This window comes from Lynx rufus, unplaced genomic scaffold (assembly GCF_022079265.1).
Source record: "Lynx rufus isolate CCGP_SWC_20201006 ecotype Redwood Valley unplaced genomic scaffold, mLynRuf1.p SCAF_2, whole genome shotgun sequence".
NCBI classification, from domain to species: domain Eukaryota; kingdom Metazoa; phylum Chordata; class Mammalia; order Carnivora; family Felidae; genus Lynx; species Lynx rufus.
Window position 1 is genome coordinate 202883990 of NW_025814834.1, and position 25932 is coordinate 202909921.

Sequence of the window (25932 nt, forward strand, 5' to 3'; positions counted from 1 at the left end):
TTATGCATATGCCAGACATACACCCACATACGTGCGCGATCATACACAGAGGTGCCACACAGGAGACGGCCCGACCGACCTGCCCGTGGGACCACGGCCTCAGACAATCCCATCTACCAGCCTTGCTCAGACCAAGGACTCAGGCCATATCAAACAGACACGGTGTCAGTGGAATGGGACATTTAATTGTCTCTAGGGGACAAGGAATGCGGGGCCTTTGGCAGAGCCCTGGCTAATGGAACCCACAAAGGTGCCCATCAGCCAGTGCCAGGCAGGGTGGCAGCCTCAGGGCCTGGCTGACAACAGCCAGCACTTGGGCTGTTGCTTAAGACAATTTCTGAGACTAGTGGGTAAGGAATGTTGCCTTTGAATGGAGAAGAGGGGGCTAAATTAGAGAGGGGGAGGAGGGGGGCTTGGGTTGCGGGGAGAGATTCTAAGGTCGGAAGGCTAGGAATGACAGGGAGTTGGTCACAAGGTCCTTCATGGCCGGCGGTGGCTGCGGGGGGACGTGGTGATGGAGTCCAGTGGGCTCAGGCCAGTTTCAGGAACTCCTGCAGTGTATTTTGTTCCACAGCCTCCACGAAAAGCTCATAGTCCTAGGCGAGGGGAGGGGAGAGATGGTCAACCTGAGTGCTGGTGTTTTGTCCCAGGTCTGACTGACTTCTGAGTCAGCAGAAGTCCTACACTTCCCCACTCCCAACCCCCGGGGTTCATACCCCACAATACTGGTCCCCGTTGACAATCTGGGGTGGGGTGGCCTTGGGGTTGCCCGCCAAGGCTCGCATCTCATCCCGCAGGGCGTTGTCCTGGGAGATGTCCACTAGCTGGTACTGGATGCGCTTCCCATCCAGGATGCGGGTCACCTCGCTCTGCTGGGACTTGATCTGGGGGTAGAGGGCGGTCAGGGGTTAGTGAGCAGGCTGGAGGATTTACGGGGGAAACCTGGGCAGAAAGACAGGGACTGTGGCCAGTAGTTTTTGTGTCCCTCCACACCCTGGGCGAGGGTTCTGGCCACTAGGGAGTTAGGAGGATGAGTCAGGTTTGCAGCGGGGCAGGATGAGAAGAGGGACCACCATGCGGAGGGGAGTCAGAACGAAGGGAAGTGGGATAAAGTTCAGAGTGGAGAGAACCAGGAACTCAGCGAGGGGAAGGCAGGGCAGGCCTTGGTGGAGGCAGGTTAAGGGGCCACCCCTGCCTAGGTACACACAAAGTGGGGGAGAGGAAGAGCACGATCAGGACGTGATCGGGGTCGCAGGGGGGTTGCAGAGAGTGCGTGTCTGAGAGATGGGATGGGCGCGGGCAGCTCGTCCTGGGGCTGCTAAGGATCCAGGATGCCCAACGGAGGAGTTCAAGGCACAGACTCGGGGCCCGCGTTGGGACTCGACCCAGGAGGCCGAGCCCCGCACCTTCTCGCCCCCCGCTCCGCCCTGGGGGCGGGTCTCCGGCGCCGGGCCGTAGCGCCCGGGCTCCGCCGCCCAAGCTTTCACCCGGGGCGTGCACTCACTTCGCGGGAGCCGGTGACCGACGTGCTGTAGACGCGCAGGCCGCTCATGCTGCGGGTGGACTGGCAAGCCGACAAGCGGACGGATGGCTGGCTGTAGCGGCAGCCGCTCGGCCTGGAGACGACGCCGCCGCGCTCGGGAGCGGTTTCCTTCCTGCTCTGCCCGCGAGTCACCGCTCTCAGGACCAATGGGCGGCGCGGGCAGGCGTGCGGCCGGGGCGGAGCCTGCGCGACCCCGCCCCGCGCGCCGCTGCCCCCTCCCCTCCCCCTCAGTGACGGGGCGCGCCGAGGACCCCAGTGCTGCGCGAGGCCGTCCCCTCCCGCGCCTTCCCTGATCTGGGGGTTCAGCGTGAGGTGGGGGGAGGGGGCTGGTGGCCGGAAAGGCCAGGGAGGGCCTGGGTGACGGCTTGGCAAAGGCCTTTTCAGCGTCGCCCGGGTTTGCTGCACCCAGCTACCCACCCTCAGTGCCACGATAGCACGGCGCAGCTGGAGCTTTGAAGGCTTGGGCTGTTTTGAAACCTACAGTTCCTTGGCTAGGGAATCTTGCTCCAAGGGACCCCTTCCCACAGTCCCCGGGTGACACTCATACATGGCTAACCCCATAGCACACCAAAGCAGGGACAGCCCCTGCAGGGAGATTTCCCCACAAGTTCCTCTCTACTCAGGCAAGTCTAGACAAGGAAGGGTGGTGGCCGGAGACAGGGCCACACCCTCAAGGCACCAGATGGAGGCCAAGGTAAGAGTTTGCTAGCTCTAGAACGGGTGGAGGCAGCAGTTGGTCGGGACTCCGGGGAGCCCGGCCCGCCCTTGTTCAAGATCCACAGCTGGTCTCAGGGTGGCCCTAGCTCAACTCCAACCCCAGATGGCATTCTAAAGCTGCTCCTGCTCCCAGAAAAAATCCAGGGGGTTGAGAGACTCATCAGCCCAAATTGGGCTCAGCTGTCTGTCTGGGGTTGGCCAGGACTGCCCTCACAGGCCCCCACCCCACCCCAGGGCTCAAATAGCAGCCCAGAAAGACCACCTTAGCTCCGTGAGGCAAACAGGGCCCTGCCTGGCTCCAGGGAAGCCACTTCCTCACAGCAACCTAGAAGCAGACTTCCTCTCAGAGACTTACTGAAACTCTTTCCAACGACAGACTTGCTCAATGACTCAGGGCAGCTTCACCCAATAGAAAGTAGTGTCAGAAGAGATCTTATTTGTCCCCATAGAGAACACCAGAGGAGCGGAAGTGGTAGAAACACAGATGAGAGGCTGGACCTGCCAAAGGTCCCTCCTTGCTGCTGTCTGGGGAACTTGGCTAAACACCCGGGCCTTGGTTCCAATAAGGCAAAATGAGGGGTGGAGTAAGGGATGGTGATAATGGTGATAGAAAACTGAGGAGTTTGTTAAATATTTTATTTTGTAATCAAAATAGGCAATACAAACCAGTTGACATAACAAGGATTCATATAAATAACTGCTTATAAACTTTGAGGAAAAATACCCGTGAGCATGGTGGCTGGGCTCCCAACACAGGGTGGAGACCAACCAGGCAGCTCTGCTTTTAGGAGGCAGGAAGGAGCCCAGAGGCTGAGGGGATGGCTGGGTGGGGCTGCTCTGAATGGAAGGGATACATCACTCCATAAATAAGACACAAAATTGTAAAAACACTTAACGAGTCTCATTCAGACCCAAGAATGAGGTCCAGGATGCTTCTCTGACAGCTCAAAGCTTAGCAACAAACTCAGTGGCTGGCTTCTGAACTGCTCAGTGCTCCTCCATACCCTTACAAAGCCTTGGCTTGGCCTGGCTCCAGATCTAGAGGAGGCCTGGGGCCAGCCCAACAACCGGATACAAACAATTGTGTTCTGAGATGCTCCATACATGAGAAGGCAAGAGAAAATAAAAAGCACAGGGTCCCCAAAGGCCCCAGAGAAACAAAACCCAGCAAATACAGAAAGCTAGAACTTAGAGCCAAGCTATACCGGGTACTCTGAACTTTCAAAGGGGCCCCAGAGCAATAAAGGGAAAGGACCCTGCCCCTAAACAAAAGAGAGGCACAAATCAGGACTGGGCTCTGGCCTCAGCCCCAGGAGGAGGAGGTGAGTAACTTGACAGTTGCCCTGTGGCAATATGAGGGAAAATCCTGCCCAAACCCAGAACCATAGAGAAGAGTTTACAAGGGGGCTACCTGGATGGCCTGAGAACAAAGGAGAAGGGAGCTGTGCTAACCACATGGCCAGGGCCCCATGGGACAGAGCAGCTGGAGAATGGGGTATCCTGTAAAATGGCATGACAGCTCAGATTAAGGAGACCTGGATACAATCCCTAGGCCAATTCTAGTGGGTGCTTTGCTAATAAACAGATCACCCTGAGGCATCTGTGAGAACAAGAGTCCTGAGGAAGCAGCAGTGGGACCAGGCCAAAGAATACCCCGAAAGCCAACTTAGATCCCAGGCAGGCTAGCCGACTGGTCTGAGAATTCTCACATGGCCACTGTGACTGGTACTCAGCCTTTCCAGTGGACATCAGCAGGACCAAAGTATGGAGTGGGAATGAACGTGGATCCATCCAGAGGACGGAAAAGGGAAGTGAGCAGCCTGTTTACCTTTGACGTCAGCCTGGGGCTGGGAACAGTCTGTGAGGACTTATCAGTTAACCTGCAAAAGTTAATTAGTAACTCACCCTCAAAGGGTAAATCAGTATGACAGGACAAATGCAATCCAACAAGGCAAAGCCAGTGTGGGGCAGGGCAGGCACAGTTCCTTAATCAGCCCTTGGCCCCAGATGCAGGTTCTTACCCCCCTCCATCCCTTCTCTCTGGGAATAGCAGCAAATAGGAGGCAAGAGATTGTCAGGGCAGGACCTGCAAGACTGGGCTCTCAGCAGACCAGATCTTCCCTGGGGGAACGGAGTCTATGCCACCCCCAGCATTCCTCACTGAGTGACACAGTTTTCTCCCATATCCTGGGCATATCTGTCTGACATGGTGGTCCTTAAGTCCTCGATGTCACGGCGCAGCTGTTGAACCTCTTCTAGTTTCCTCCTGATCACATCTGGCTTCTGCAAATCTAGTTGAATCCCTGGGTGCTGTGCAGCTGGGGAGAAGAGCATTTCAAGAGAATGTTAGTGAGTCAGTTAGGAGATGCTTTCAATGGAGGGGGTGGTATGGATACGCAGTACTTTGAGACCCATGGTCTTAAAACACATGTTTTTAAAAAAGCAGATGGGGATAGTGGGCTGAAAACTTGCTAAGGGCCATTTTCTGTTTGTCCCGCATTCAAGTACCCATAAGGATGACTGCTTCCAAAACAGATTTACTGAGTATCTACTTTGCAAAACACATAAACTCCCAGGGGCAGTGACCAGGTCTACAGAGCCTTGATCACACAAAGGATGGGAAAATTGGATGGGGGTGACAGAAGAATGAAAGCCACTCTCTCCTGTGTCCCAGACTGGCCTGAGGACTCACAGTGAATGCCCAGGAGCAGGGAGAGATTGGGGTCATGGCCCTGGGCCCTCTGGGTCACAATGCTACAGACAGCCTGCAGATCTTGAAGGCAACTGGCCAACTCCTGGTGCAGTTCAAATGCCAGCTGGGCTGTATCTGGTGAAGATGGAGACCCTGGTTGGGCTTGACGCAGGTGTTCCTGGAGTGTCAGATTCTTCTCGATCAGGTCCTGGTTCTGTACTGAAAGCTGAGCCGACAGATGGGCAAACACATTAACCCAAGCCCAGGGAAGGGCAGACTATTTATACATGTACGTGAATACACGAGTCACAGGGGATATTGACCCCTCCCCACCACTACCAACAGGCTTAGCACTCCCCCTATTCCCAAAACTGGGCCTAAGTTCTCCTGCAGGTAGGTCAGGCCCATAGGGTTCCAGTACTGGAGTCTTCCCCAGCAGACTCTGAGTCATCAGCCTCCAGGTTTCTGTTCAGGAACCAGAGAAGATACTCCCGCCCCTCGGAACTCTATCTGAAGGCAGTCCCTCAGCCAACTCTGTTAACCAGGCTATTAGAGGAGGCTTAACGTGAACTGTGAAATCTGAGGAGACACTGGTTTCAATCTCTCCCTGCCACCCTGACAAAAGTGGCCACCAGCCAGCCTGATCAGAGTGTGTCAGAGGAATAAAGGGGGCAAGAAAGACAACAATACAGCTAGTGGCCACTGGGTGGGGGCCTGAGGGAGCTAGGAACCTGGAGGACACAGCACTGGAATGTGCCCTGCTTGCATTTTTACACCTTCACCTCAGTAGAATCAGGCTTTTCTACAAAGACCAGCTATTCATGTATGTCTGTGTCTCCTTCTCTCTCTCTCCCTGAACAGCTTAACCCATTTTCCCCTCCCTCCCTCTATTCTGTTTTAAAAACACTGAATAGAGTTCTTCCTCCAGTCCCAGCCTTTCACGTACACTGGGCCATGTGACAATCCCAGCTCTGAGAGACTCCTTCCTAGGTCAGTGAACTTGGTCACCCCTTGCTGACAGCTCTGTATACTCCATGAGGACCACCGAGCTCTCAGTCTTCTTGAACCCTTCCTCCCCAACCCCACAAACCTGTGGCTAAAGGAAAACAAAGGGAGAGAGACTGACTTCTTGCATCCAAAACACATTCCTGGGTAAATGTGGCCTAAGATGGGATTACGACCTTTAACAGAAAGGATGATGCGGCGTCCCTTTCCATTCTTCTGTCAAAAACAGTTGTTCAGCAGGGACCTCTCAAACATGAGGGCTCTTGTGGGAGTAGGGATGGGGAAGGTACACTGAGAAATCAGGCTTGTGGAGGCAGTACCACGAGGCCCAGATGCTGCTGCTCACCTCTTTCACGGCTGTGCGAAGCTGCTGCAGGGCTGTCTCCCTCCGCTGGGCCTCCTCTTTCAGGGCCTGGCTTGCTCCTTCTTCCTGAGCCACCTCCTGCTCTAGGCTCTGAATCCCAGGGCAAGGAGTGGTAGGATTGCATATGAGGAGTAACAAATCTGGTTTAGACCATGTCACCTCTGGCCTGGACTACATAGTAAAGCCCCACCCCACCCATACACGGCTTAGAGATTATCTTAGAAAAGCCCTGATCTGCTACTTCCCTTTGAAACCCTCCTATAGTTGCTGACCAATTAGAGGTCAGCTCCTCAGCAGGGCATTCCAGACTAGTCTGGCCCTTACCTACTTTTCTAGCCACATCTCTTTTCACCTTCCACACAGCCTCTACTCCAGCCACATCAAATGACTGCACAGCCTTCATTCCCAAAGGCTCCAGCTCCAAACTTGCTCACTCTCCTTCCCCTTTGTCTAGGCTACTCTTCTGCTCTATAACCCAGGAAACCTTCAAGGCCCACCTGAGCCTTCCTTAATCCGCAAATCAGATTCTATTAATCCTACTCTCGCCCTGCTACTCATACTTCCATCATGGCTCATGAGTACACTTGTTGGCAGTGCACATGGTTCCCCCCCCTCTCCATAACTTTCTTGAGGGCAAGAAATGCCTATTCAGTTGAGTTCAATACTTACTGAACACTGTGACAGGCACTGAGGATACTGAAAAGAATACCAAACAATACCAGTCTTTGAGGAGCCCACAGCCAAAGCCCTTGAGAATACTGTGTATTAAATGCTTCTGACAGAGATAAGGGGTAGGAGTGCTCCCACAGTCACCTAATCTAGTTAGGAGGGAGAGGGGGAGAGGGAGGGAGAGAGAGAGTGTGTGTGTAGGGATGGTCAGGGTCAGGGAGAGGGAGGTATTTATGTTTGTTATTTTTTGCCTCATTCTATTCATTCCAACTCCCCTCCCCCAATTTTGAAACTTATTTGAATAAAGTATTTAAAAATTTTCTGAATTTTCCCATTTTGTATTAATAAAAAACTGCCAAAGGAGAACATCTCATCACCATGAAATACCCAAGGTGACAGTTTTCAATCTACTTGATTCCAGCAAATTCATCTGATATTTTAATTTGCCTGAGAAGTTTCATCATGGGTAAATGTAAAAGGTGGGGCTTTTTTGGGGCGCCTGGGTGGCTCAGTTGGTTGAGCATCTCACTTTGGCTCAGGTCATGATCTTGCAGCTCGTGAGTTTGAACCCTGCATTGGGCTCTGTGCTGACAACTCAGAGCCTGGCACCTGCTTCAGATTATCTCTCCATCTCTCTGTCCCTCTCCCACTCACGCACTCTCTCTTAAATATAAATAAAATATTTAAAAAATATATATATATTTAAAAAAAGTTGGGCTTTTCCAACCTTTTTGAGAGCTGAGGGTTTCAGAGTATGTATCTGAGACACATTAAAAGCTCTACTAGGAACCTGAGATTTTAAATGGATATAAACACTCACTAGGCTTGACTATCTTCTTATAGGACTTGAAATAGGGGAACTAGACAGACGTAGCCCAAACTACATGATGGCAAAGGCAGGACTGCAGCTTTGAGCTGCTCTCAGAGTGAGTGCATTTCACAGTTTTGATGAGAAAACCTCTTTTGGAGTCCAAAGAGAACCTGAGTGCACCTGCTTTACCTAGGGTTTTTTGGAGAACCCAATTAAGGACACCTCCCTACTCTGGCCCAAAATAGAAACCAGGAGTTGTCTTTAGTTTTTCCTTATTCTCTAACCCCCTACATCTTGTCAGTCACAGATTCCTCTTAATTCCACTTCCTAAAATTCACTTGAATCTGTTCCTCACAGCTTCTTCTCCTTGCTATGCTGCCAGGTTCCTTCATCATCTCTCACCAGGATTTCTGCAATAATCCACCAGCCTCCAGCCTTGTTTCTCTCCAAGTGCCAATCTTTCCACACTCAAGCCTGAGTTGCAAATCTGACTACCTCACGCCTAAATTACATTCTATTCGCACTGTCAGTATGGAGCCCGATGTAGGGATTGAGCCCACGAACTGTGAGATCATGACCTGAGCCAAAATTAAGTTGGACTCTTAACCGAACGAGCCACCCAAGCGCTCCGTGTGCTATTCCTTCTATCTGGAATTCTAAAACCAAAGTATTCAGCTCTTCTTTGCCTAGCTAACTTTTCCTCCTTGTTCCAGGCTCATGATCTCCAGAAACCCTTCCTTAACCTGCCCTGCTCTCACTGACTCTTCTATGCTCCCCCAAAGCAGCAAGGACATTGTTCTCATAATACTGTGCTAAAACCTCTTCCCCACAAGATTGTAGGCTAAAAGCACTGATTGGGTCTCATTCTTGCTATACTCCTAACACTGAGCAAATTGTATGACACAGAATATAGAGTTGGTCGAATTCTAGAGATTCCATCAAGTCCTGCTCACCGTGTCATAAGGACACCAGCTCACCTGTACTTGTGAACGCAGCTGATCCATCTTCTGTTGTTGCTTCTCCACAATCTGAAAGGCAAAGTTATCAAGGAAGGCTATAAGCACAGGCTGATGGTAAGGTCAGAGGGCAAGAGGCTACATCAGGATCTATGGTCTATTAGTGCCACTGTGGCTATAGCCAATCAATAGTGAAACCAGGGTGAAAGCAATTTAGCTCTACTTACAGAAAAAAACCCAGATTCCCTATCCTAGCTAGCTAGCTTCACACTTCTGTACTCTACTCACAAAGAGGTTTAAACAGGAATGTAATGTGGACTATGACCACTACTGGGAGGAAGTGGGGAATTCACTCGGATAACTGTGGGCCAGTAGAATAAACTTTATATATAACCAGTGTACATTTTAGTTCTTTAGTAGAGGACAGGACCAAAAATTCAGTTTAATGAAGTCTGGCCTATCCAGAGCTGTGATGAATGCTATTATTTATAGCTTTGGTCACAAGGCTGTTCAAGGAGAGACCACGAATAGGCCATTTCCTGTCCTTTGAGACCTCAGGTATTCTCTGAACCATTTCTGGGGTATATTTATTTATTTTGAGAGAGCAAGTAGGGGAGGGGCAGAGAGCGGGGGGATAGAGAGAGAATCCCAAGCAGGCTCTGTGCTGTCAGCACAGAGCACAAGCAGGGCTCAATCTGATGAGCTGAAAGATCATGACCTGAACTGAGATCAAGAGTCGGACACTTAAACAACTGAGCCACCCAGGTGCCCCTCTGGGTCTTTTTTTTTTTTTTTAACCTACCTATCAGCCTCACTAATAGGTTTGGACTTTCTTCTCTGCTAAATTAGGGCCACTTTGCCAGTTAGAACTCTGCCCAATGCAAGAGGTTCTGTGTGGGGCCTAAGCCATGAATGAAGTGCACCAAGCATCAATGTACCATTTTGGAGCATCTAGTTTGGATGTTCAAAAGCATATCCTCTCCTAATTCTGCTTGCCTGTTGTAAGAATAAATATCTAAAATGCAAACTTATTATGCAGGGGTGACTTCTCAGAAAAGAGAGGAAAGTTCTGGGTAATGCATCTTAGGTGGCCCAGGGCCAGAAATTCATGGTTCCTTCCCAGTACACAATCTTCTCTTCCTTCTCAGCCTGCCCTCTATTACAGCCTGGACACACTCAGTCACCTTTCGGAGGGAATCACATTCTTTCTGCCAGGACTCCATTTCCACTTTTGGACCTTCTCCCTGTTGGGCTGGACCTTCTCCACTGGCCTCCTCCACACACTGCTTATCTTGCAGGCTGAAAGACAGTGGCCTCTTTAAGAATTTTGAAGTCAGGCAGATGTGGCTTTGACTCCTGATTCTATTATTTATTGTACGTTTGGGGTAAGACACTCAGGCCCTTCCAAGCCATATCTGGGGATAACGTGTTAGGTCTGTTGTAACATAGGGTGTACCACACACAAGTTGCCTAGCGTATGTTAGTTCTCTTCCCTAGAGGCCAGCATCTATCCACTCTTCCACCAATTCTCTACCTGCCCAATGCTCTTTTATATTTGTTTTGATATTTAAAAATAAACACTCATCACATGTATTTAGATTATAAAAGTCATACATGTATACTGTAGAAATTTTGGAAAACAAAATCTTTTTTTCTTGGCACACATAGTCTGGGGCAGGGTCAACTTTGACCCCAACCTCTCTTCTGACTCCAACCGAAGGTCTCCTCCAATGGATCCCCACAATCACTTTCATTATGGCTCATCTGCTGAGACAAACAACAGGGTCACTATGGTTGAATTTGGGATGAGAAATCCAATCCATCCCATTAGAAACTGGATTTGGTCCAAGAGGCTGTCGAAACACAGCCATCACATTTTCAGAAACTGCAACTGATATGGAAGAGGCTCTCAAAATACCCTGAGAATACATTATGGCATCTTGTTTTGTTCTTAGAACCTGTTGTGGCAATCGAGAACAATCCCTAGGGCTGAAGAGAAACAGATGTTCCTAGTAGCCTTTAGCTTACAAGGTTCAACATGTAGATCACCCCCCACCCTCCACCCTTAACATCAGGATCTGCTTTTGCAAATATACAGTTAACTAATTTCCCAGTATATAAAGTAGTTCCCTTCGCTCAACACATACATACTCAAGGATTACTATCCATTATTATTATTATTATTATTATTATTATTATGCCAGGCACTGGGTTGGACCTTCCAAAGGATATAATGACAAACCCCCACTGCACTACTACACCCTCCACTCTCCATCTCAAAGACCTATTCCTTGCCCATAAGCAGCTATCCTATTATTCATATTCCAAAGAAACAAAGCTCAGAAAAGTAAAGTGATTTGCTCTAAGTCACACAGGTAGTAAGTAGGATAGACCTAACTCTCCACTCCTTTCTTCAACTACACAAGGGTATTTATTTACCTATGTCTACTGGAGAATTCTGCTCCTCTCTGTCTCAGGCTTTCCAGTTGACCCTCCTTCTCTCTGCAGGCTGCCTGGGTTTCCTCCAGCAAACTCTCCAGCTCGGTTACTCTCTCCTGCAGCTCTGTACTCTTCAATTCAGAATCCTTAAGCTGAGAGACAGGATCCCATACTTACGGTCAATAAGCCAAGGAATACTGCGTATCTCAAAAAAATGAGCAGTCCAATTGCAAATTGGACAGATGTGAGTCTGGACTTGACTCCTTTGGGTTTTTCCTTTAGGAAGCCACAGGGTAACTGCATACAGCAGAGGCTGAGGAAGTCCCCCTGCTTGGCCACTCCTTGCTAGCCCCAGGTATGCCCAGACATTGCTGCTACCTGCTGGCTCTGCTTCTGATGATCTTCCAGGGTGGGCAGGTCAGCCAGGTAACGCTCCAAGGTCTCAATACGCTGCTGCTTCTCCCGGTTCTGCTCTGATTCCTTCTGACATTTCTTTTTCAAATTATTGATATGTTTATCACGACCCTTGACCTAAGGAAAGAAGTCAAGAATCTGTCTCCACTGACTCCTCTAGGACTCTGAACATCACCTTTTTTTCTGAAATGATCATGGTCTCTGCCCTTAGAGCTGTAAATGTCGTTCTACTACAATGAAGACAGGGAGCTGTTCAAATTTTGCCATTTGAAATTAGGGCATAAACCGCAGAGTTAACACACCTGAACGTTCCAATCAAGGGTAGGGAAGAAGGGCTCCTTGGGGAGTTTTTAAAAACTGGTAGCACTTCTACATACAGGCATACCTGGGTGACACTGCAGGTTTGGTTCCAGACCACTGCAATAAAGTGAGTATCACAATAAAACATGTCAAGTGAATTTTTTGGTTTCCTAGTTCACATAAAAGTTATGTTTACACTACACTGTAGTCTATGAGGTGTGCAATAGCATTGTGTCTAAAAAACAATGTACATGTCTTAATTAAAATATACTTTATTGCTAAAATATGCTGATCATCATCTGAGCTTTCAGCAAGTCTTAATCACAGATCACAGGTCACTAAAACAAACATAATCATAATGAGAAAGTTTGAAATACTGCAAGAATTACCAAAATATAACACAGAGACATGAAATAAGCAAATGCTGTTGGAAAAATGGCACCAAAAGATTTTTATCAAGGCAGGGTTGCCACAAATCTTCAATTTGTAAAAAATGCAGTATTTGAGACACACGATAAAGTGAAGCACAATAAAACAAGGTATGCCTGTAATAAAGAATCCATCTGGTTTTTGTCCTGGGGTTCTGGGAAAAAACTTCTATACTCTTAGGATTTGCCAAACAATATGAGCATCTTTGTTATTCATAGTGGTCTGGTCTGTTCCAGTGAAATAGGTAATGCTTTCTTCCCTGAACAGAACATGTGATTTAAAGCTAAGCAATCATCTGGAAGGGCTAATGAGACTGTAAACTTCTTGAAAGGAGGAGCTGTGTCCATTTTGCTTATTATTATAGCCCCCACACATAAAAGCCATAGCTCAGTGATTGGCACAAAGTGGGCACTCAACCAAGATTTGCTGAATGTACACTTTTTCTCCACTATTATGGTTTTTTCTTTGGCTTATGAAAAAAGGATGCTAGAGAAAGTAGAGAAAAAGTAAGGCATATCTACTGATGTCAAAAGGAGACACAGACCTAATTTAATCCAAAGGTAAGAAAGTACTAAGAGTGGATCCCTGAAAATCAGCCAAAGGCTTTATCCCAGGTATAATCTCTATCCTTTCAAGCTCTAAACCAGTGAGTCTCACATTTTAATATGCATCAGACTCAGCTGGGAAACTTATTGAAAATGCTGATAACCAACTCTGAATTTAAAAAAATGGTGGATTACCCAAAGACCTTTATCTCTTCTTCTAAAACATCTCTCAAATGACAGGAAGGAAATTAGAGTACTAATTTTAAAAAGCTAATAGAGAAAGAGATAAAAGTATATGAGAGATTTCAACGTGTTTACAGAAGATGAAAGTGGACAGGGGATAAATTACTCAAAGAGTTATAACCACAGTGGGCATTACAGACAATTTGGAGAACAATGTGCCCTTCACACCCTCCCAGTACTTCTCAACTCAAAGCACCAGGTACATCTGAGGCAGGTATCAGCCACAGATCTGAAAAATAGGGCACTCATTGGAAGTCTATATACAGGTTAGCTGGATACCATTTTCACCCTAAGTTTCCCCAATAGGAGACTGCAGATTTATCCTCCAGAGAAATCAGAGAGATTCCAGACTCAAGAATATCAGTCACAGCAGAGCGTGCAGCGCTGGGTTGCAAGGAAGTATAAGTAAAAATCTATATAGAGAACTGTGGGACTCTAAGCCTAATCTCCTTCTCAGTATTGAGATCCTAAAAGCCAAAAGCATTCCTGTCCCTAGCCTCACAACTAGGCAGGAGGCTGAAGATTCTTTTCTGGAGAGAGTGAGGTAAGATACTCAGATACTAATATTTGAGGGTCCTCGAGAGAGAAGGTAGTCCAAGTCTAATCATCCTATAGTGAACTCCACCAGTCAACTATCACGAAGCTAGAGCTTCTACCCAGTTTTTAAATACTTCATTCTTAATTTTTTTTTTTCAACGTTTATTTATTTTTGGGACAGAGAGAGACAGAGCATGAACAGGGGAGGGGCAAAGAGAGAGGGAGACACAGAATCGGAAGCAGGCTCCAGGCTCTGGGCCATCATCAGCCCAGAGCCCGACGCGGGGCTCGAACTCACGGACCGCAAGATCGTGACCTGGCTGAAGTCGGACGCTTAACCGACTGCGCCACCCAGGCGCCCCTAAATACTTCATTCTTAAACAGAAGTGCCCATTCATTCAAGGATCACTAAGCCTCTGACATGAAAGACACCAAAACAAAATAAAAGGTTCTGAAAAAAACAAGAAACAATACTATAAGCAGATGTAGACATGCCAAAATTATAATCAGTATTATCAGAGAGAGAAGATATTGCATCCATGAGACAAAACGAGCAAAAATCTCAGGAATATACTCAGAAATACAGAGAAAAGAAGAGTTAAGGGTAGAAATCTTTGTGGAGTGGAGCTGGGCACAGAGCTACTAATATTTATTATAAACATATTGGTATTTTATTATTTCAACTTGGATACACGTATTTTGATTAAAAGTTTTTTTTAACAAGCCTCTAATCCTTGCTATACCAGTGGCACCAACATCACCTGGGAACTTGTTAAAAATGCAAGATCCTAGGCACACCCCACCCCAGAATTACTAAATCTGGATCTGTATTTTATTTTATTTTTATTTTTTTAAATTTTAATGTTTATTTATTTTTGACAGAGAGAGAGAGAGAGAGAGAGAGAGAGAGAGCGCACATGAGCGGGGGAGGGACAGAGAGAGAGGGAGACACAGAATCAGAAGCAGGCTCCAGGCTCTGAGCAAGCTGTCAGCACAGAGCCCGAAGTGAGGCTCAAACCCACAGACTGGGAGATCACGACCTGAGCCGAAGTCAGACGCTCAACCAACTGAGCCACCCAGGCGCCCCTGGATCTGTATTTTAAACAAGATCACCCAGTGATTCTTAGGCGCATTAAAGTTTAAGAAGCACTGATCTGGTTGATTTTGATGCAAGTGGTCCAGAACTAAACATTATTAAACTGGTCCCCCAAGAACATCTGCATTAGAGCAAGCTGTGAACAGAAGCAAAGAGTTTAAATTGGCTCCTTCTATGATGACCAATCTTGGCCTAAGGCAATTCTTTGTTTTGTTTTTTAATGTTTATTTATTTTGAGACACAGAGAGAACACAAGGAGGGGAGGGGAGGGGGGGAGGGGGAGGGGAGGGGAAGGGGGAGGGGGAGGATGAATCCCAAGTTGGCTCTGTGCTGTCAGCACAGAGCCCAACAACACAGGGCTTGATCTCATGAACCATGAGATCATGACCTGAGCTGAAATCAAGAGCTGGATGCTTAACGAACTGAGCCAGGCACCCAGGCGCCCCACTCTAAGGCAATTCTAAGAGCACTAGCACAAATGTAAAAATTCCCAAACTGGCTGCACACATGGAATTCTTCTCTACTTTTTAGGCAGAATAAGGAAAAACCAGGCTGAATGATATAAATTTACCACAGGTGTTTAAACACTTGCAACAGTACCATCTGGTATGACTGCCCAGGCTGGTTTTCTACCCAAGCCAGCTGGGGTAGTGAGGGACTTTGTCTGTGGTACTTTTGTGGAGATAAGCAAAAAGGAGAGGTGCCATTTCCAGTAGACCAGTCCTGCATGAAAAGTCAGTGTAAGATCTCACCCAGTTGGCTCCTCCTAGTTCCAAGAATGGGGGCCAGAAACAGCTTAGGGTTTGACAGGAGAGGGCTGACTGCCAACTCCTTTGTGAATTAGAGAGCTACCAGCTCCTTAGCTCACCCTTTCTTCCTGTTTCTTCCCCTCCTCTGAGTGCTTCTGCAATGCCACTTTGAGTGATTCTCTGATGAGCTGGATTTCAACTTCTGAAGCAGAGAGTTTCTTTTCAAGCTCCATCTTTTCTTTGCTTAGGGCTTCTGTCTTCTGTGCAAACTGCGCACGTAAGAAAGTGTTCTCTCGCTGCAATTCCTGCATAAAGATTCTTGATATGTGACTGTTCCTTACCCTTACAGCCCCATGTACTTTACTTATCCTCAGTATTCTTTGTGGTCAAATATTATCTTCCTCTAAGAATTTCTTTAAGTAGTGCTTCTCACTGTGTGGTTCTAGGACTAACACCTTCAGCATCACCTGGGAATTTGTCAGAGATACAAATTCTTGAGCCCAACTCCCAGCCCACCAAATCAGAAACTCTGGGGATAGGGCCCAATAATCTGTGTCTTAACAAGCCCTCCAGGTGATTCTGATGCACACTCAAATTTCAGAATCACTGCCTTAAAGCAACACCTGAGGTGCTAGTAGTAAAATGGAAGGAACACAGGATAAGATCTCAGAAGACCTGTGCTCAAGGCCTGGTCCTCCTCTATTTTCTACATGACCTTAGGCAAAAATTCTTCCTCTTTCTTGAGCCTCAATATTTTCATCAGCAAATTAGAGGACTGAACTAGATTTTACATAAGGGCCCTTCTCACTCTAACATTCTGATGCCATAACATAGAACACAATCTTAATAGGTCCACTAGGTGGCAAAGCCAGTACTATAATCTGCCTAATACCCATCACTCAAAAGCTCATATTGCAGAAGCAGCTTAGTCAACAAAGCAAGATTTTTTTTTAGGAGCCATTGCCATTAGTGAAAACATGGCTTCCTTTAGCTGCTTCTAGACATGGAAGAATAAAAACGAGAATGGCTGTAAATCCCGTTACCTCTGCCTCCCCCTCCATTTGGCTAAAGTCTGGGAGATTAAGACTTAGAACATCACCCAACTCTAGAACCTTACTATGTACCTTGCTCTGCCTTCCTCTTCTCCCAAGTATGTCCTGACACCAAGGCATACCTGATTTTACCCTTAAATCTTTTCTGCCCCCACAAAGGCAGAACAGGGGATGCTTTATAATTAGGATGTCTACTCTTTGAGGGCTTTGCTTTGTCCTTGCTTTGAGGGCAAGGACATTTTACATCACTTGATCCCTTTTCTATCTCCTGGATACCTAACAGTACGAAGCAAAGGGAAGATACTGAGTTATGACAATCAGAATACCATTCTGGCTGCCAATGCTTACCTGCAGCCTCAGCAAGCAGACATCCCCGAAGGGGGCAGGGCGGCCCAAAAGGGCACTGTGGACTTGTAGTTCACTCTCTCGTACTTTCTGCTCCAGCTGAGAAATGTGCTTCCTTTGCCTGCAAAAGCCAGCAGAATGAGGTCCAGGGTCCTGACACTAACCTACTTGCAATATGAGCCCCCACCTTCCTTAGTTGAGTACAATTCATAGTATATAAAACAAAGGCCTTGCATTATGGGCAGTATTGTTTTACTGAAGGAAGAAGAGAAAATAAAAACTGACTTGGGAAATAAGGAAAGATCAGTTGCAAAGAACTGGCTGCCCCCTACAGGCACTTCCAGAGCCCCTGAGGACACACAATTGGCCTATCACATTAGTCAGATAAAGGACTCGGTGCTTATCAACCTAGCTCTACCAAGAGGCAAGGTGTAGACCCAAACAGAGGGGGATGTGCTATCCTTGGGAAGACCTCATTAGGTGCCATCAATGGGGGCTGGGAGAGCAGAGGCTGATCTTAGGGCACCCCTTGCCCTCTTACTTGTCAATGAGGAGCTCCTTTTCCTTCAGAAGGTGTTCATTACTGTTCAAGATGCTGATCCATTGTGCTGGTTCTAATGTGGGCAGTGGAGGAGCAAAAGCAGCGGGATGGTGGCAGACGGCTCCATTCTGAAGCTGGAAGACAAGCAGGCCCAGAGAGGCTTGACCTTGACCCACAAGCACCTGAAAACACCTGAGGAGTACCCAGCTAGGTCTCTAGTCAAGGTTCACTTTGGCTCAGCCTGAGAAGGCCCAGTGTTTATGAAATAATTTTAGCTCTGATGCATGACTGGAAAGAACCTGCCAGGGAGACTTCTGCCAACTGGACACTCCCTGCTCAGAAAGGCTCTAGGTTCTAAGAAAAGGTCACTTATCTTTCATTATCTGGCAAGAGAGGCAAACCAGGAGCTAAGATGTCCTCACCAACCAGGAAAGGAGAATGTATCCTGCTTCTTTCCTTTCCTTTCTACTCTTAAGCAGTACAAGGCCTTTTTTTTATCTTTTTAAACACAAAATTGATATAATAGAAGGAAAACAGGAGTTTAGAGATGGGTTTTAAACCCTAGCTCTGCCACTTACCAGCTTTGTGACTCTGGACAGATTACTTATTCTAAGAACTTGGTAAAATCTTTACATTTACCTCATCAAAGTGCTACAAGATTTAAATAAGATTCTGTATGTGAAAGTCCCTGCCCTAGTGACTGGTACACAGTATGCAGTACATGATCATTGTTAATGTTATACTTTTTGGGGTCTTCTGCTGTAACCCTCTACTCTGGAGGACCTATCTGGTGTTTAATTAGACCACCAACATGGCATTCACAAGCCTTCACTTCCTATCTACAAACATCTTCTCTTTTTCTTACAAATGTTTTCTTTAGAATCGAAATTTATAGGACAAAACCTATATAGTTCTAAGATCTGCACAGAACCTGTGAAATCCAAGGAAAGGGGTCTCTACCTGCATTTGCTCCATCTGTAAACGGATCAACTCCAGCTGCTGTCGACACGTGCTGAGCTCACAAGATCGCTCACGGGGATGCCAAGGGTCAGGGTTCGGCTGCCATACCTGAGAGGGTATAGGCTTGGAGAAGCCAGGAGCAGGCTGGAGTCCCAAAGGGAGCACTCCACTGCTGTTAGGGTGAGGTCCATTCCGCTCACATACCACCCCACTGCCCGGTGCCTTCTTGGTCTCAGGCAACACTTTGTATAACTCCTTGTTTGTGTCGGCTCTTGGGTTGTGGAAGTGGACTTGGTAGTGGGGATCTGAATAAAATGTCTCCATCACCGCCGACTGATTAAGGGTAGACTCCATACTGGGAATATCAAACTTCCTCACCTCTTCTTCTCTTTCATGGCCCACTGCTGGAAACCAGGACTGCTCAATTCCATTTTCTCCGGTAGCACCACAGAGATACATGAAATCTCTAGATAGGCCTGGAGAACGTTTCATCGCACCAAGGTCTCCATTTCTTGTCATCCCCACACCTTCAGCCAGCCCTGATAAAGGGAGTTTGGAGGAAGAGGGTCCAGAAGGTATAGAATTTGGCTTGGCAGGAGAGGTCCCCAAAGTAGAAGGTATCACATGGGCTGTTGGAATGGTTATGTGGCTTTTGATGGGCTGGAAAGGAGGGCTGCTACTTGAGCTACAAAAATCTGCAAAGAGAATAGTTTTCCGTAAGTCAAAACTGAAGGAGCATACTTTTTTGAGTATGGCTGCCACACCAGACATTCTCTGTCCTGAGACCAGGCAGAGTGGACACTATTATCACAAGTATCAGGCAGAAAGACAAGGCAGCCTAACTTAGAAGTATGTATTCTAGGATCTCAAATGCCATTCACAAGGTAAACCAACCAAAGGCAACATTAGCTTTACTTTTAATTTACACTCTGTCCTTTGTATATGAATAAAAAATCTTGCCAGTCAACAAACAAAGCTTAAAACTGAACTTAAAAAAAAAAATCACTTACTTAAGGGAAATGGATTAGGTCTTACTCTTCTGGGAGTTGGGGAACTCTCAAGCTATAATCCGATCCAATAAAAATATTCTTTCCAAGGGAGGGCTGCCAGAATCCTCTGTGGCTTCCAAAAGCTTCCCAGCAAAGGTAAGCAATGAATCTAAACTATCCAAAGAAAAAGGTACAGTGGATAGTGCTGCTCTGTATCCAGGACAGGGAGTACAGCATCTGAATCAGGATTCTATTCTCTCTCCCACGCACCAGACCTGACTGCCTGGATATGTGAAGTTATTCTTAGTAACTCTCAGGTTTCACTCCAGCACAGTAAGCACTCTCAAGTGGGTACACACTGAAATCCTCTATTTTATATTTTGCCTTTCACTTCCCCCTTGTTTGTATCTAACTGTGACTTTTCACTTTTCCTTTAGATTCGATTTATGTTTCCTTTAGCTCTTGATTGGTCTTGGGAGACAACTCTCTGATTAGCTCCGCTGCAAAAGGTTCACATTTCTACATTATTTCCAACTTTCAAGTACTACTCTGAAAAAGATTACAGGGTCACAGAACTAATGTGCCAAGGAAATGGACTGCAAGCAAACAACAAGACAGTAATATTAGGAAACATACCTGTTACTTTCACCAGGAAAAAAACTGAGTAAGGGGACAAGGAATAGAAATGTCTTCCTTTTTCAACTATGTCCAGTACTCATTTCCAAACCAAGCACATCTACCATGGAGAAGAATGGACTACCAATTTAATTCATTTCTCTTTTTCCTTTCCATCAACCAACACAGAACACACTCAGCTAATGAGGACAGATACTATAACCTTACTATAGATTGGCTACCATCTTCTGATATGCGTTTGTAAGCAGCTCTTTAAAAACATGGACATGCTGGGGCGCCTGGGTGGCGTAGTCGGTTAAGCGTCCGACTTCAGCCAGGTCACGATCTTGCGGTCCGTGAGTTCGAGCCCCGCGTCAGGCTCTGGGCTGATGGCTCAGAGCCCGGAGCCTGTTTCCGATTCTGTGTCTCCCTCTCTCTCTGCCCCTCCCCCGTTCATGCTCTGTCTCTCTCTGTCCCAAAAATAAATAAACGTTAAAAAAAAAAAAAAATTTAAAAAATAAAAACATGGACATGCCAAATTATCCCTTATCATGTATGGGATAAGGCAAAGTATCTAATCTCCCATACTCAGATGATCTTGGGGATATAAAAAGCCATACTAAAACAAAACAAAAACCAAATCAAAACAACAACAGTTATTTCTGATAAATGTGTCTGCCTCTCAGGACCAAGACAGAAGAACATTTCAGAGGCAAAGGATACAGTTTTTGATGTCCCATAACATAAACATAGGAATAGTCAACAAGGATAAGGTAGACTGGTAGTGATGAAAACTTCCAAGGATAGTAAGCTCCCAACTTGAAATCCTCTGTTAACAACATCATAACATCCACTCTCACCAAGGGTCTCTGCTCTCAAAGTATAATTATGGAACAGAAGACAGTGAGGTTGCAGCATATGAGGGGCTGCTATTACACTGAACTTTGCGACACCTCCTTCCATTCTTCATCTACAGCACCACTCACTCTTAAGACTCACCAAATTCAGTTTTGAGCCCACAACTCCCAAAGTAGTAATGCCAAAACCAAAGCCAAGAAGAAAGGTACCAAATGACCCAGGAGAATATGGTTTTCCTAATTTTCTAGGAGTGTTTTCATCTACAGACAAAAGAACAAAGGAAAATCTTGGGGCGCTCAGTTGGTTAAGTGTTTGACTCTTGATTTCGTCTCAGATCATGATCTCACGATGGTGAGATCAAGCCCCATGCTGGGTTCTGCACCGATGATATGGAGCCTGCTTGGGATTCTCTCTCTCAACCTCTCTGCCCCTCCCCAACTTATATGTGCTCTCTCTCTCTCACACACGCACACAAACACACAAACTTTTAAAAAATAAAAAAATAAAAAGAATAAAGTAAAATCTTCATCATTTGTCACTTATCTACTAGGTTTATCTACTTATAGTAAGGAATCTGCTGTGATTCTGATAAACTGGTATTAAATGTCAAGTTACACCTTAAGTCTGGTTTGTATTTTGAAACAAACAGCAACACTTATTTTCAAAAGGGCCACTTACCTTCTACAATTTTCAAAGGCTTTCAAAATTTAAAGTATAGGATATGTGATTTTTTGGAGAGAAAAGTCTACAGTTCTCAGAATCATTGGGTTTTGGCCACTTTAAGGGTATTCATATTTCTAAATCTCTCCTCTCAACAATACCCACTGCCCTGCTCCACCCTCTCTCCCCCAATTCTAACAACTCTGCTTTCTTGGTAAGGGGTAGATTTCCCTATAACTAAATCTTTTTTTTTTTTTTTTTTTTTTTTTAAGTAGGCTTCATGCCCAGCGCAGAGCCCAATGTGGGGCTTAAACTCACCACCCAGAGATCAAGATCTGAGCTGAGATCAAGAGTCAGACACTTAATGGGCTGAGCCACCCAGATGCCTCAGCTATTGCTAAATCTTGATCATTTCTGTCTATATCTCATACTGGTTTATGAAGTAAGGTAGTCTGAACTAAGCCAGAGACTATTTCAGTCTTTAGCAAAGAGCTGAAAGCCTCTGAGTTCTCAAGTATATATCTCTACCAGTCCCTTGAGAATCTTCAAGGTAAAACATCTTAATGAGGGGTGGAAACAAAACCAAGCCTGTTTAGTTTAAAGATGCAACAATGAAAAAAAAAAAAAAAAGATGCAACAATGAACTATATTTTATACCAGTCAAAAGGGTTCTTGTCAACTGGGCTCCAAACAAAACCAAGCTAGATTCATAAACAAAATGAACAAGAATTAAGATAAAGACCATTGTACAAAACTGTTTTGGCAGAGAAGACACCTTGGATCCTTTAAAAAAAAACAAAAACAAACAAACTTCTAGACCAATGGCTTTGGTCACTACATCAAGGCTACTATAATTTTGGGGTGCCTGGGTGGCTCAGTCAGTTAAGTGTCTGACTTCGGCTCAGGCCATGATCTCGCGGTTCCTGAGTTCGAGCTCCGTGTCGGGCTCTGTGCTGACAGCTCAGAGCCTGGAGCCCGCTTCGGATTCTGTCTTGCTCTCTCTCTGCCCCTCCCCTGCTCACACTCTCTCTCTGTCTCAAAAATAAATTAAAACATTAAAAAAAAATTTTTTTTAAGAATGCACAAGAGGAAATATATATATTTTTTCCCCAAAGGAATAAAAAGCATACAATCTGTGTAACGATGTGACTGAATTAAATACAGTCAGTCAATTCAGTAGGCAGAGTATCTAGACCACTGTTTGATTTTTAAAAGATTATTTAGTCAAAATGAAAAAGGTTTCATGACTGCACGTGTAGACAAAACCTAGGGGCGCGTGGATGGCTAAATCAGTTAAGTGTCCGACTCTTGATTTTGGCTCAGGTCATGATCTCATGGTTCCTGGGATCGAGCCCACATCGGATTCCATGCTGACAGAGTGCAGTCTGTTTGGGATTCTCTCCCTCTCTCTTTGTCCTGCTCGTATAGGCACACACGCTCTCTTTCTCAAAATAAATAAACTTAAAAAATTTAAAAAACAGAAATATAACTCACATCCATTCAATTCATCCACTTGAAGTGTACAAGTCAATGGTTTTTACTATATTCAGTGGTGTATAACCATCACAAAAATCAATTATTGAACATTTTATCACCACAAAAAGAAACGTCTTATCCTTTTGCAGTCACATTCCATTTCCCCTAACTTCCCTAGCCTTGGGCAATCACTAAGTTATTTTCTGTCTCTATAGATTGGCCTATTCTAGACATTTCACATAAATGGAATCATACAATATGTGGCCTTTTGTGTCTGGCTTTATTTAGCATAAATATTTTAAAAGTTCATCCGTTTTGTAGCATGTATTAGTACTTAATTTCTTTTTATTGCAGAAAAATGTACTATTATATGGATATACTACATTCTACTCATCCATTCATCAGTTAATAAACATTTGGGGTTGTTTCCATTTTTTGGCTACTATGTATAAGGCTATGAACATTCCTATAACAAGATTATGTGTGGAAATGTGTTTTCATTTCTTTTGGGTAGGTGGAGTGGAACTGTTGAGTCATAGGGTGACTCCATGTTTACCTTTTTGAAGATCTGCCAAACTGCTTTCCAAAGCAGCTATAACATTTTACATTCCCACCAGTACTGTATAGAGGTTCCAATTTCTTTAGATTCTCACCAACACTTGTTATTATGTTTTTGATTATAGCCATCCTAGTGGCTGTGACATCTGATAAAATACTAGTGACTAGTTTTGTGACTTTAATCAAGTCATCTAAACACTTTGAAATTCAGCTTTCTCCTCTGTAAAATGGAAATAATAAAATATTTCATAGAGTTCTTAAAGACATTAATGAAAAATGTAGAAAAAATTTAGTATAGTATCCATCACAAAGTATTTAATAAATAGTTTTTAGTTATTATTATGAGGTCCTCTGCCCTCTAAGAACTCACTATCTAAATGCAAAAATAAAATACTCTTGGGGCACCTGGCTGGCTCAGTTGCTAGAGCATGTGACTCTTGAGCTAGGGGTTTTGAGTCTGAGCCCTACATAGGGTATACAGATTAAATAAACAAACAAACAAACTAACTAACTAAAAAGAAAAAACTCTTGTAAAGTACTGTCTGGCAGTTATTACTTAATTTATGTGCCCCCAAAATGGCAGGCACAATAAAGATACAAGATTGCAGAGAGGGAGATCAGTAATGGGTGGAAGGGATGAGAAAAGTCTTATCATACACTTTACTAGATTTTGAAATATAAGATCAGCATAGCTGGGAAGGGCAAGAGGAGGTGGAAACAGCACGAATGGGCCCAGATTAAAGAAGGAAAGCACTCAGGGACATGTGGCTGGCTCAGTAGGTGGAGTGTACAACTCTTGATCTCAGTTGGTGTTGTGAGGTCAAGGCCCATGCTGGGTGTGAAGACAACGTAAAAAATAAAATCTTTAAAAAAAAAAAAAAAAGGAAAGAGTTCAGAGAGCCAAAAATAACAACAACAAAAGTTCTGTGCTTTTTCATAACATAATAAAACACCATACTTGGTGACAGTTAAGAAATATGTCTGAATGGGTGGAATAAGGCCAGATCACAGAACTCAGCAAGGCTCCTGAACTTTATCCTCCAAGTAATAGAAGCAGTTGAGAATTTACAGGAAAGGAACACTATGAAATCAGGCTTTTAGAAATTAGTCTGGCAGTAGAGGGAAACACTTGAAGCCAAGAAACCTACTAGAAAGTTGTTTAAGATAGGACAAACAGTAAAAATTGAGAGGAAAGGACCAGTTGTAAGAAACATGGGAGTAAGAAAAATCAAGCAAACTCCATGGCTGAAGGGACTGAGTTATGAATACTCTGGAAATGACAATATACCTGGAACACAATGTGAAAATGACAACACATATTGGTAATCAAAACATTAATTCACACTTACCCTCTGCAATGTCTGAGCATGATGTGCCAATGGCTGTGTCCCCACTGTCAGCTACACTTGAACAGCGGCTGAAGCGACTCCGAAAAGCCTCTGAGATAACTGGGGTCTGCCACTCAGTCCCCAGGGAACTGCCCTTTTGAATTACACCGGAACCTGAAACAAGTGTCATTTCCCACCTTTAGTGTGAACGAGCTGATATAACCCCCACAAGACTGTTTAAATAAATCACTTAAACCTATGAAAAAATAGCAGCACCCTACCCTTCTCTCTCCTGTACCTATTTCAGTTACTCTGAGTTAGTTAATTTTATTTTTTTATTTTTGAGAGAGAGTACAAGTAAGGGAGGAGCAGAGAGAGAGGGAGAGAGAATCTCCACGCTGAGCATGAAGCCCAGTGCTGGGCTCAATGTCACGACCCTGAGATCATGACCTGAGCCTAAATCAAGAGTCAAACGCTTAACCAACTGACCCAGCCAGGTGCCCCTGAGTTAATTTTAAATGGAAATAGCATGAGAATTGAGAATGTTCACAGACAGAAATAAGACTTACCAAGAACCCAGGAGTACTGGGATGGAAAACAATACTATTTAATAGTAGCTACTACCATGTTTTGAAACCTAGAAGCCATAACACTTTATCAACATGATCTCATCTTCCTTACTGAACAGTATCATCACCCCTATTTTACAATGGATAGAGCTGAGATTTGAACCCAGGTTGTTTAGATTCCAATATCCACATTCTTTCCCCTTACAGGGTTGCTTTTGGCATTCTGAGCATGACAATTCTTCAATGTGTAGTCTATATGTGGCAGGATGGCCTTGCATCCCTGGTCACTATTAAAAGCCAGTAGCAGCCCTAACCCCATCCCACCATCACTGTGAAACCTGAAAATACCCCATATGCTTCCAAATGTTCCCTAGGTTAATAGGCAGTCCAGTCTGTTGTTGAAAATCATTGCTTGACTGAACAAGGATACCCTGTGGGCAGGGTGAATCCAGATCAAGGTAAGTCTTGAAAG

At 45.3% G+C, this 25932-nt stretch overlaps 2 protein-coding genes across 7 annotated transcripts in view; both read right to left on the reverse strand.

Annotated features, from left to right (window-relative positions):
- Nucleotides 1-165: 165 nt before the first annotated feature.
- Nucleotides 166-1666, reverse strand: SH3BGRL3 (SH3 domain binding glutamate rich protein like 3). Its single transcript, XM_047083272.1, has 3 exons — nucleotides 1505-1666; nucleotides 717-884; nucleotides 166-596 (listed from the first exon to the last, which is right to left on the reverse strand). The coding sequence occupies exons 1-3, from the start codon at nucleotides 1550-1552 to the stop codon at nucleotides 531-533; spliced, it is 282 nt and encodes a 93-aa protein (XP_046939228.1). The 5' UTR covers nucleotides 1553-1666; the 3' UTR covers nucleotides 166-530.
- Nucleotides 1667-1838: 172 nt separating this feature from the next.
- The window catches only part of CEP85 (centrosomal protein 85), a 31073-nt gene continuing 6979 nt past the window's right edge, over nucleotides 1839-25932 (reverse strand). The window contains exons 3-15 of one of the 6 annotated variants that reach the window (XM_047083266.1): nucleotides 24913-25065; nucleotides 18786-19102; nucleotides 18408-18515; nucleotides 17448-17581; nucleotides 16910-17027; nucleotides 15629-15814; nucleotides 11575-11727; nucleotides 11197-11348; nucleotides 9942-10056; nucleotides 8779-8829; nucleotides 6304-6411; nucleotides 4953-5178; nucleotides 1839-4578 (exon numbers count right to left, since the gene is read on the reverse strand). In XM_047083266.1, coding sequence (XP_046939222.1) covers nucleotides 4418-4578; nucleotides 4953-5178; nucleotides 6304-6411; nucleotides 8779-8829; nucleotides 9942-10056; nucleotides 11197-11348; nucleotides 11575-11727; nucleotides 15629-15814; nucleotides 16910-17027; nucleotides 17448-17581; nucleotides 18408-18515; nucleotides 18786-19102; nucleotides 24913-25065 — 1982 coding nt within the window. In that variant the 3' untranslated portion in view covers nucleotides 1839-4417. The other 5 variants (XM_047083265.1, XM_047083267.1, XM_047083268.1 and 2 more) reach the window with 5 other exon arrangements.

Coding starts and splice junctions, on each gene's coding strand:
- SH3BGRL3 (XM_047083272.1), bottom strand. CDS start 1,552: ATGAGCGGCCTGCGCGTCTACAGCACGTCGGTCACCGGCTCCCGCGAA. Junction 885..1,504: donor CGGTCACCGGCTCCCGCGAA/GTGAGTGCACGC, acceptor CTCTACCCCCAG/ATCAAGTCCCAGCAGAGCGA. Junction 597..716: donor ACGGGGACCAGTATTGTGGG/GTATGAACCCCG, acceptor CCCCTCGCCTAG/GACTATGAGCTTTTCGTGGA.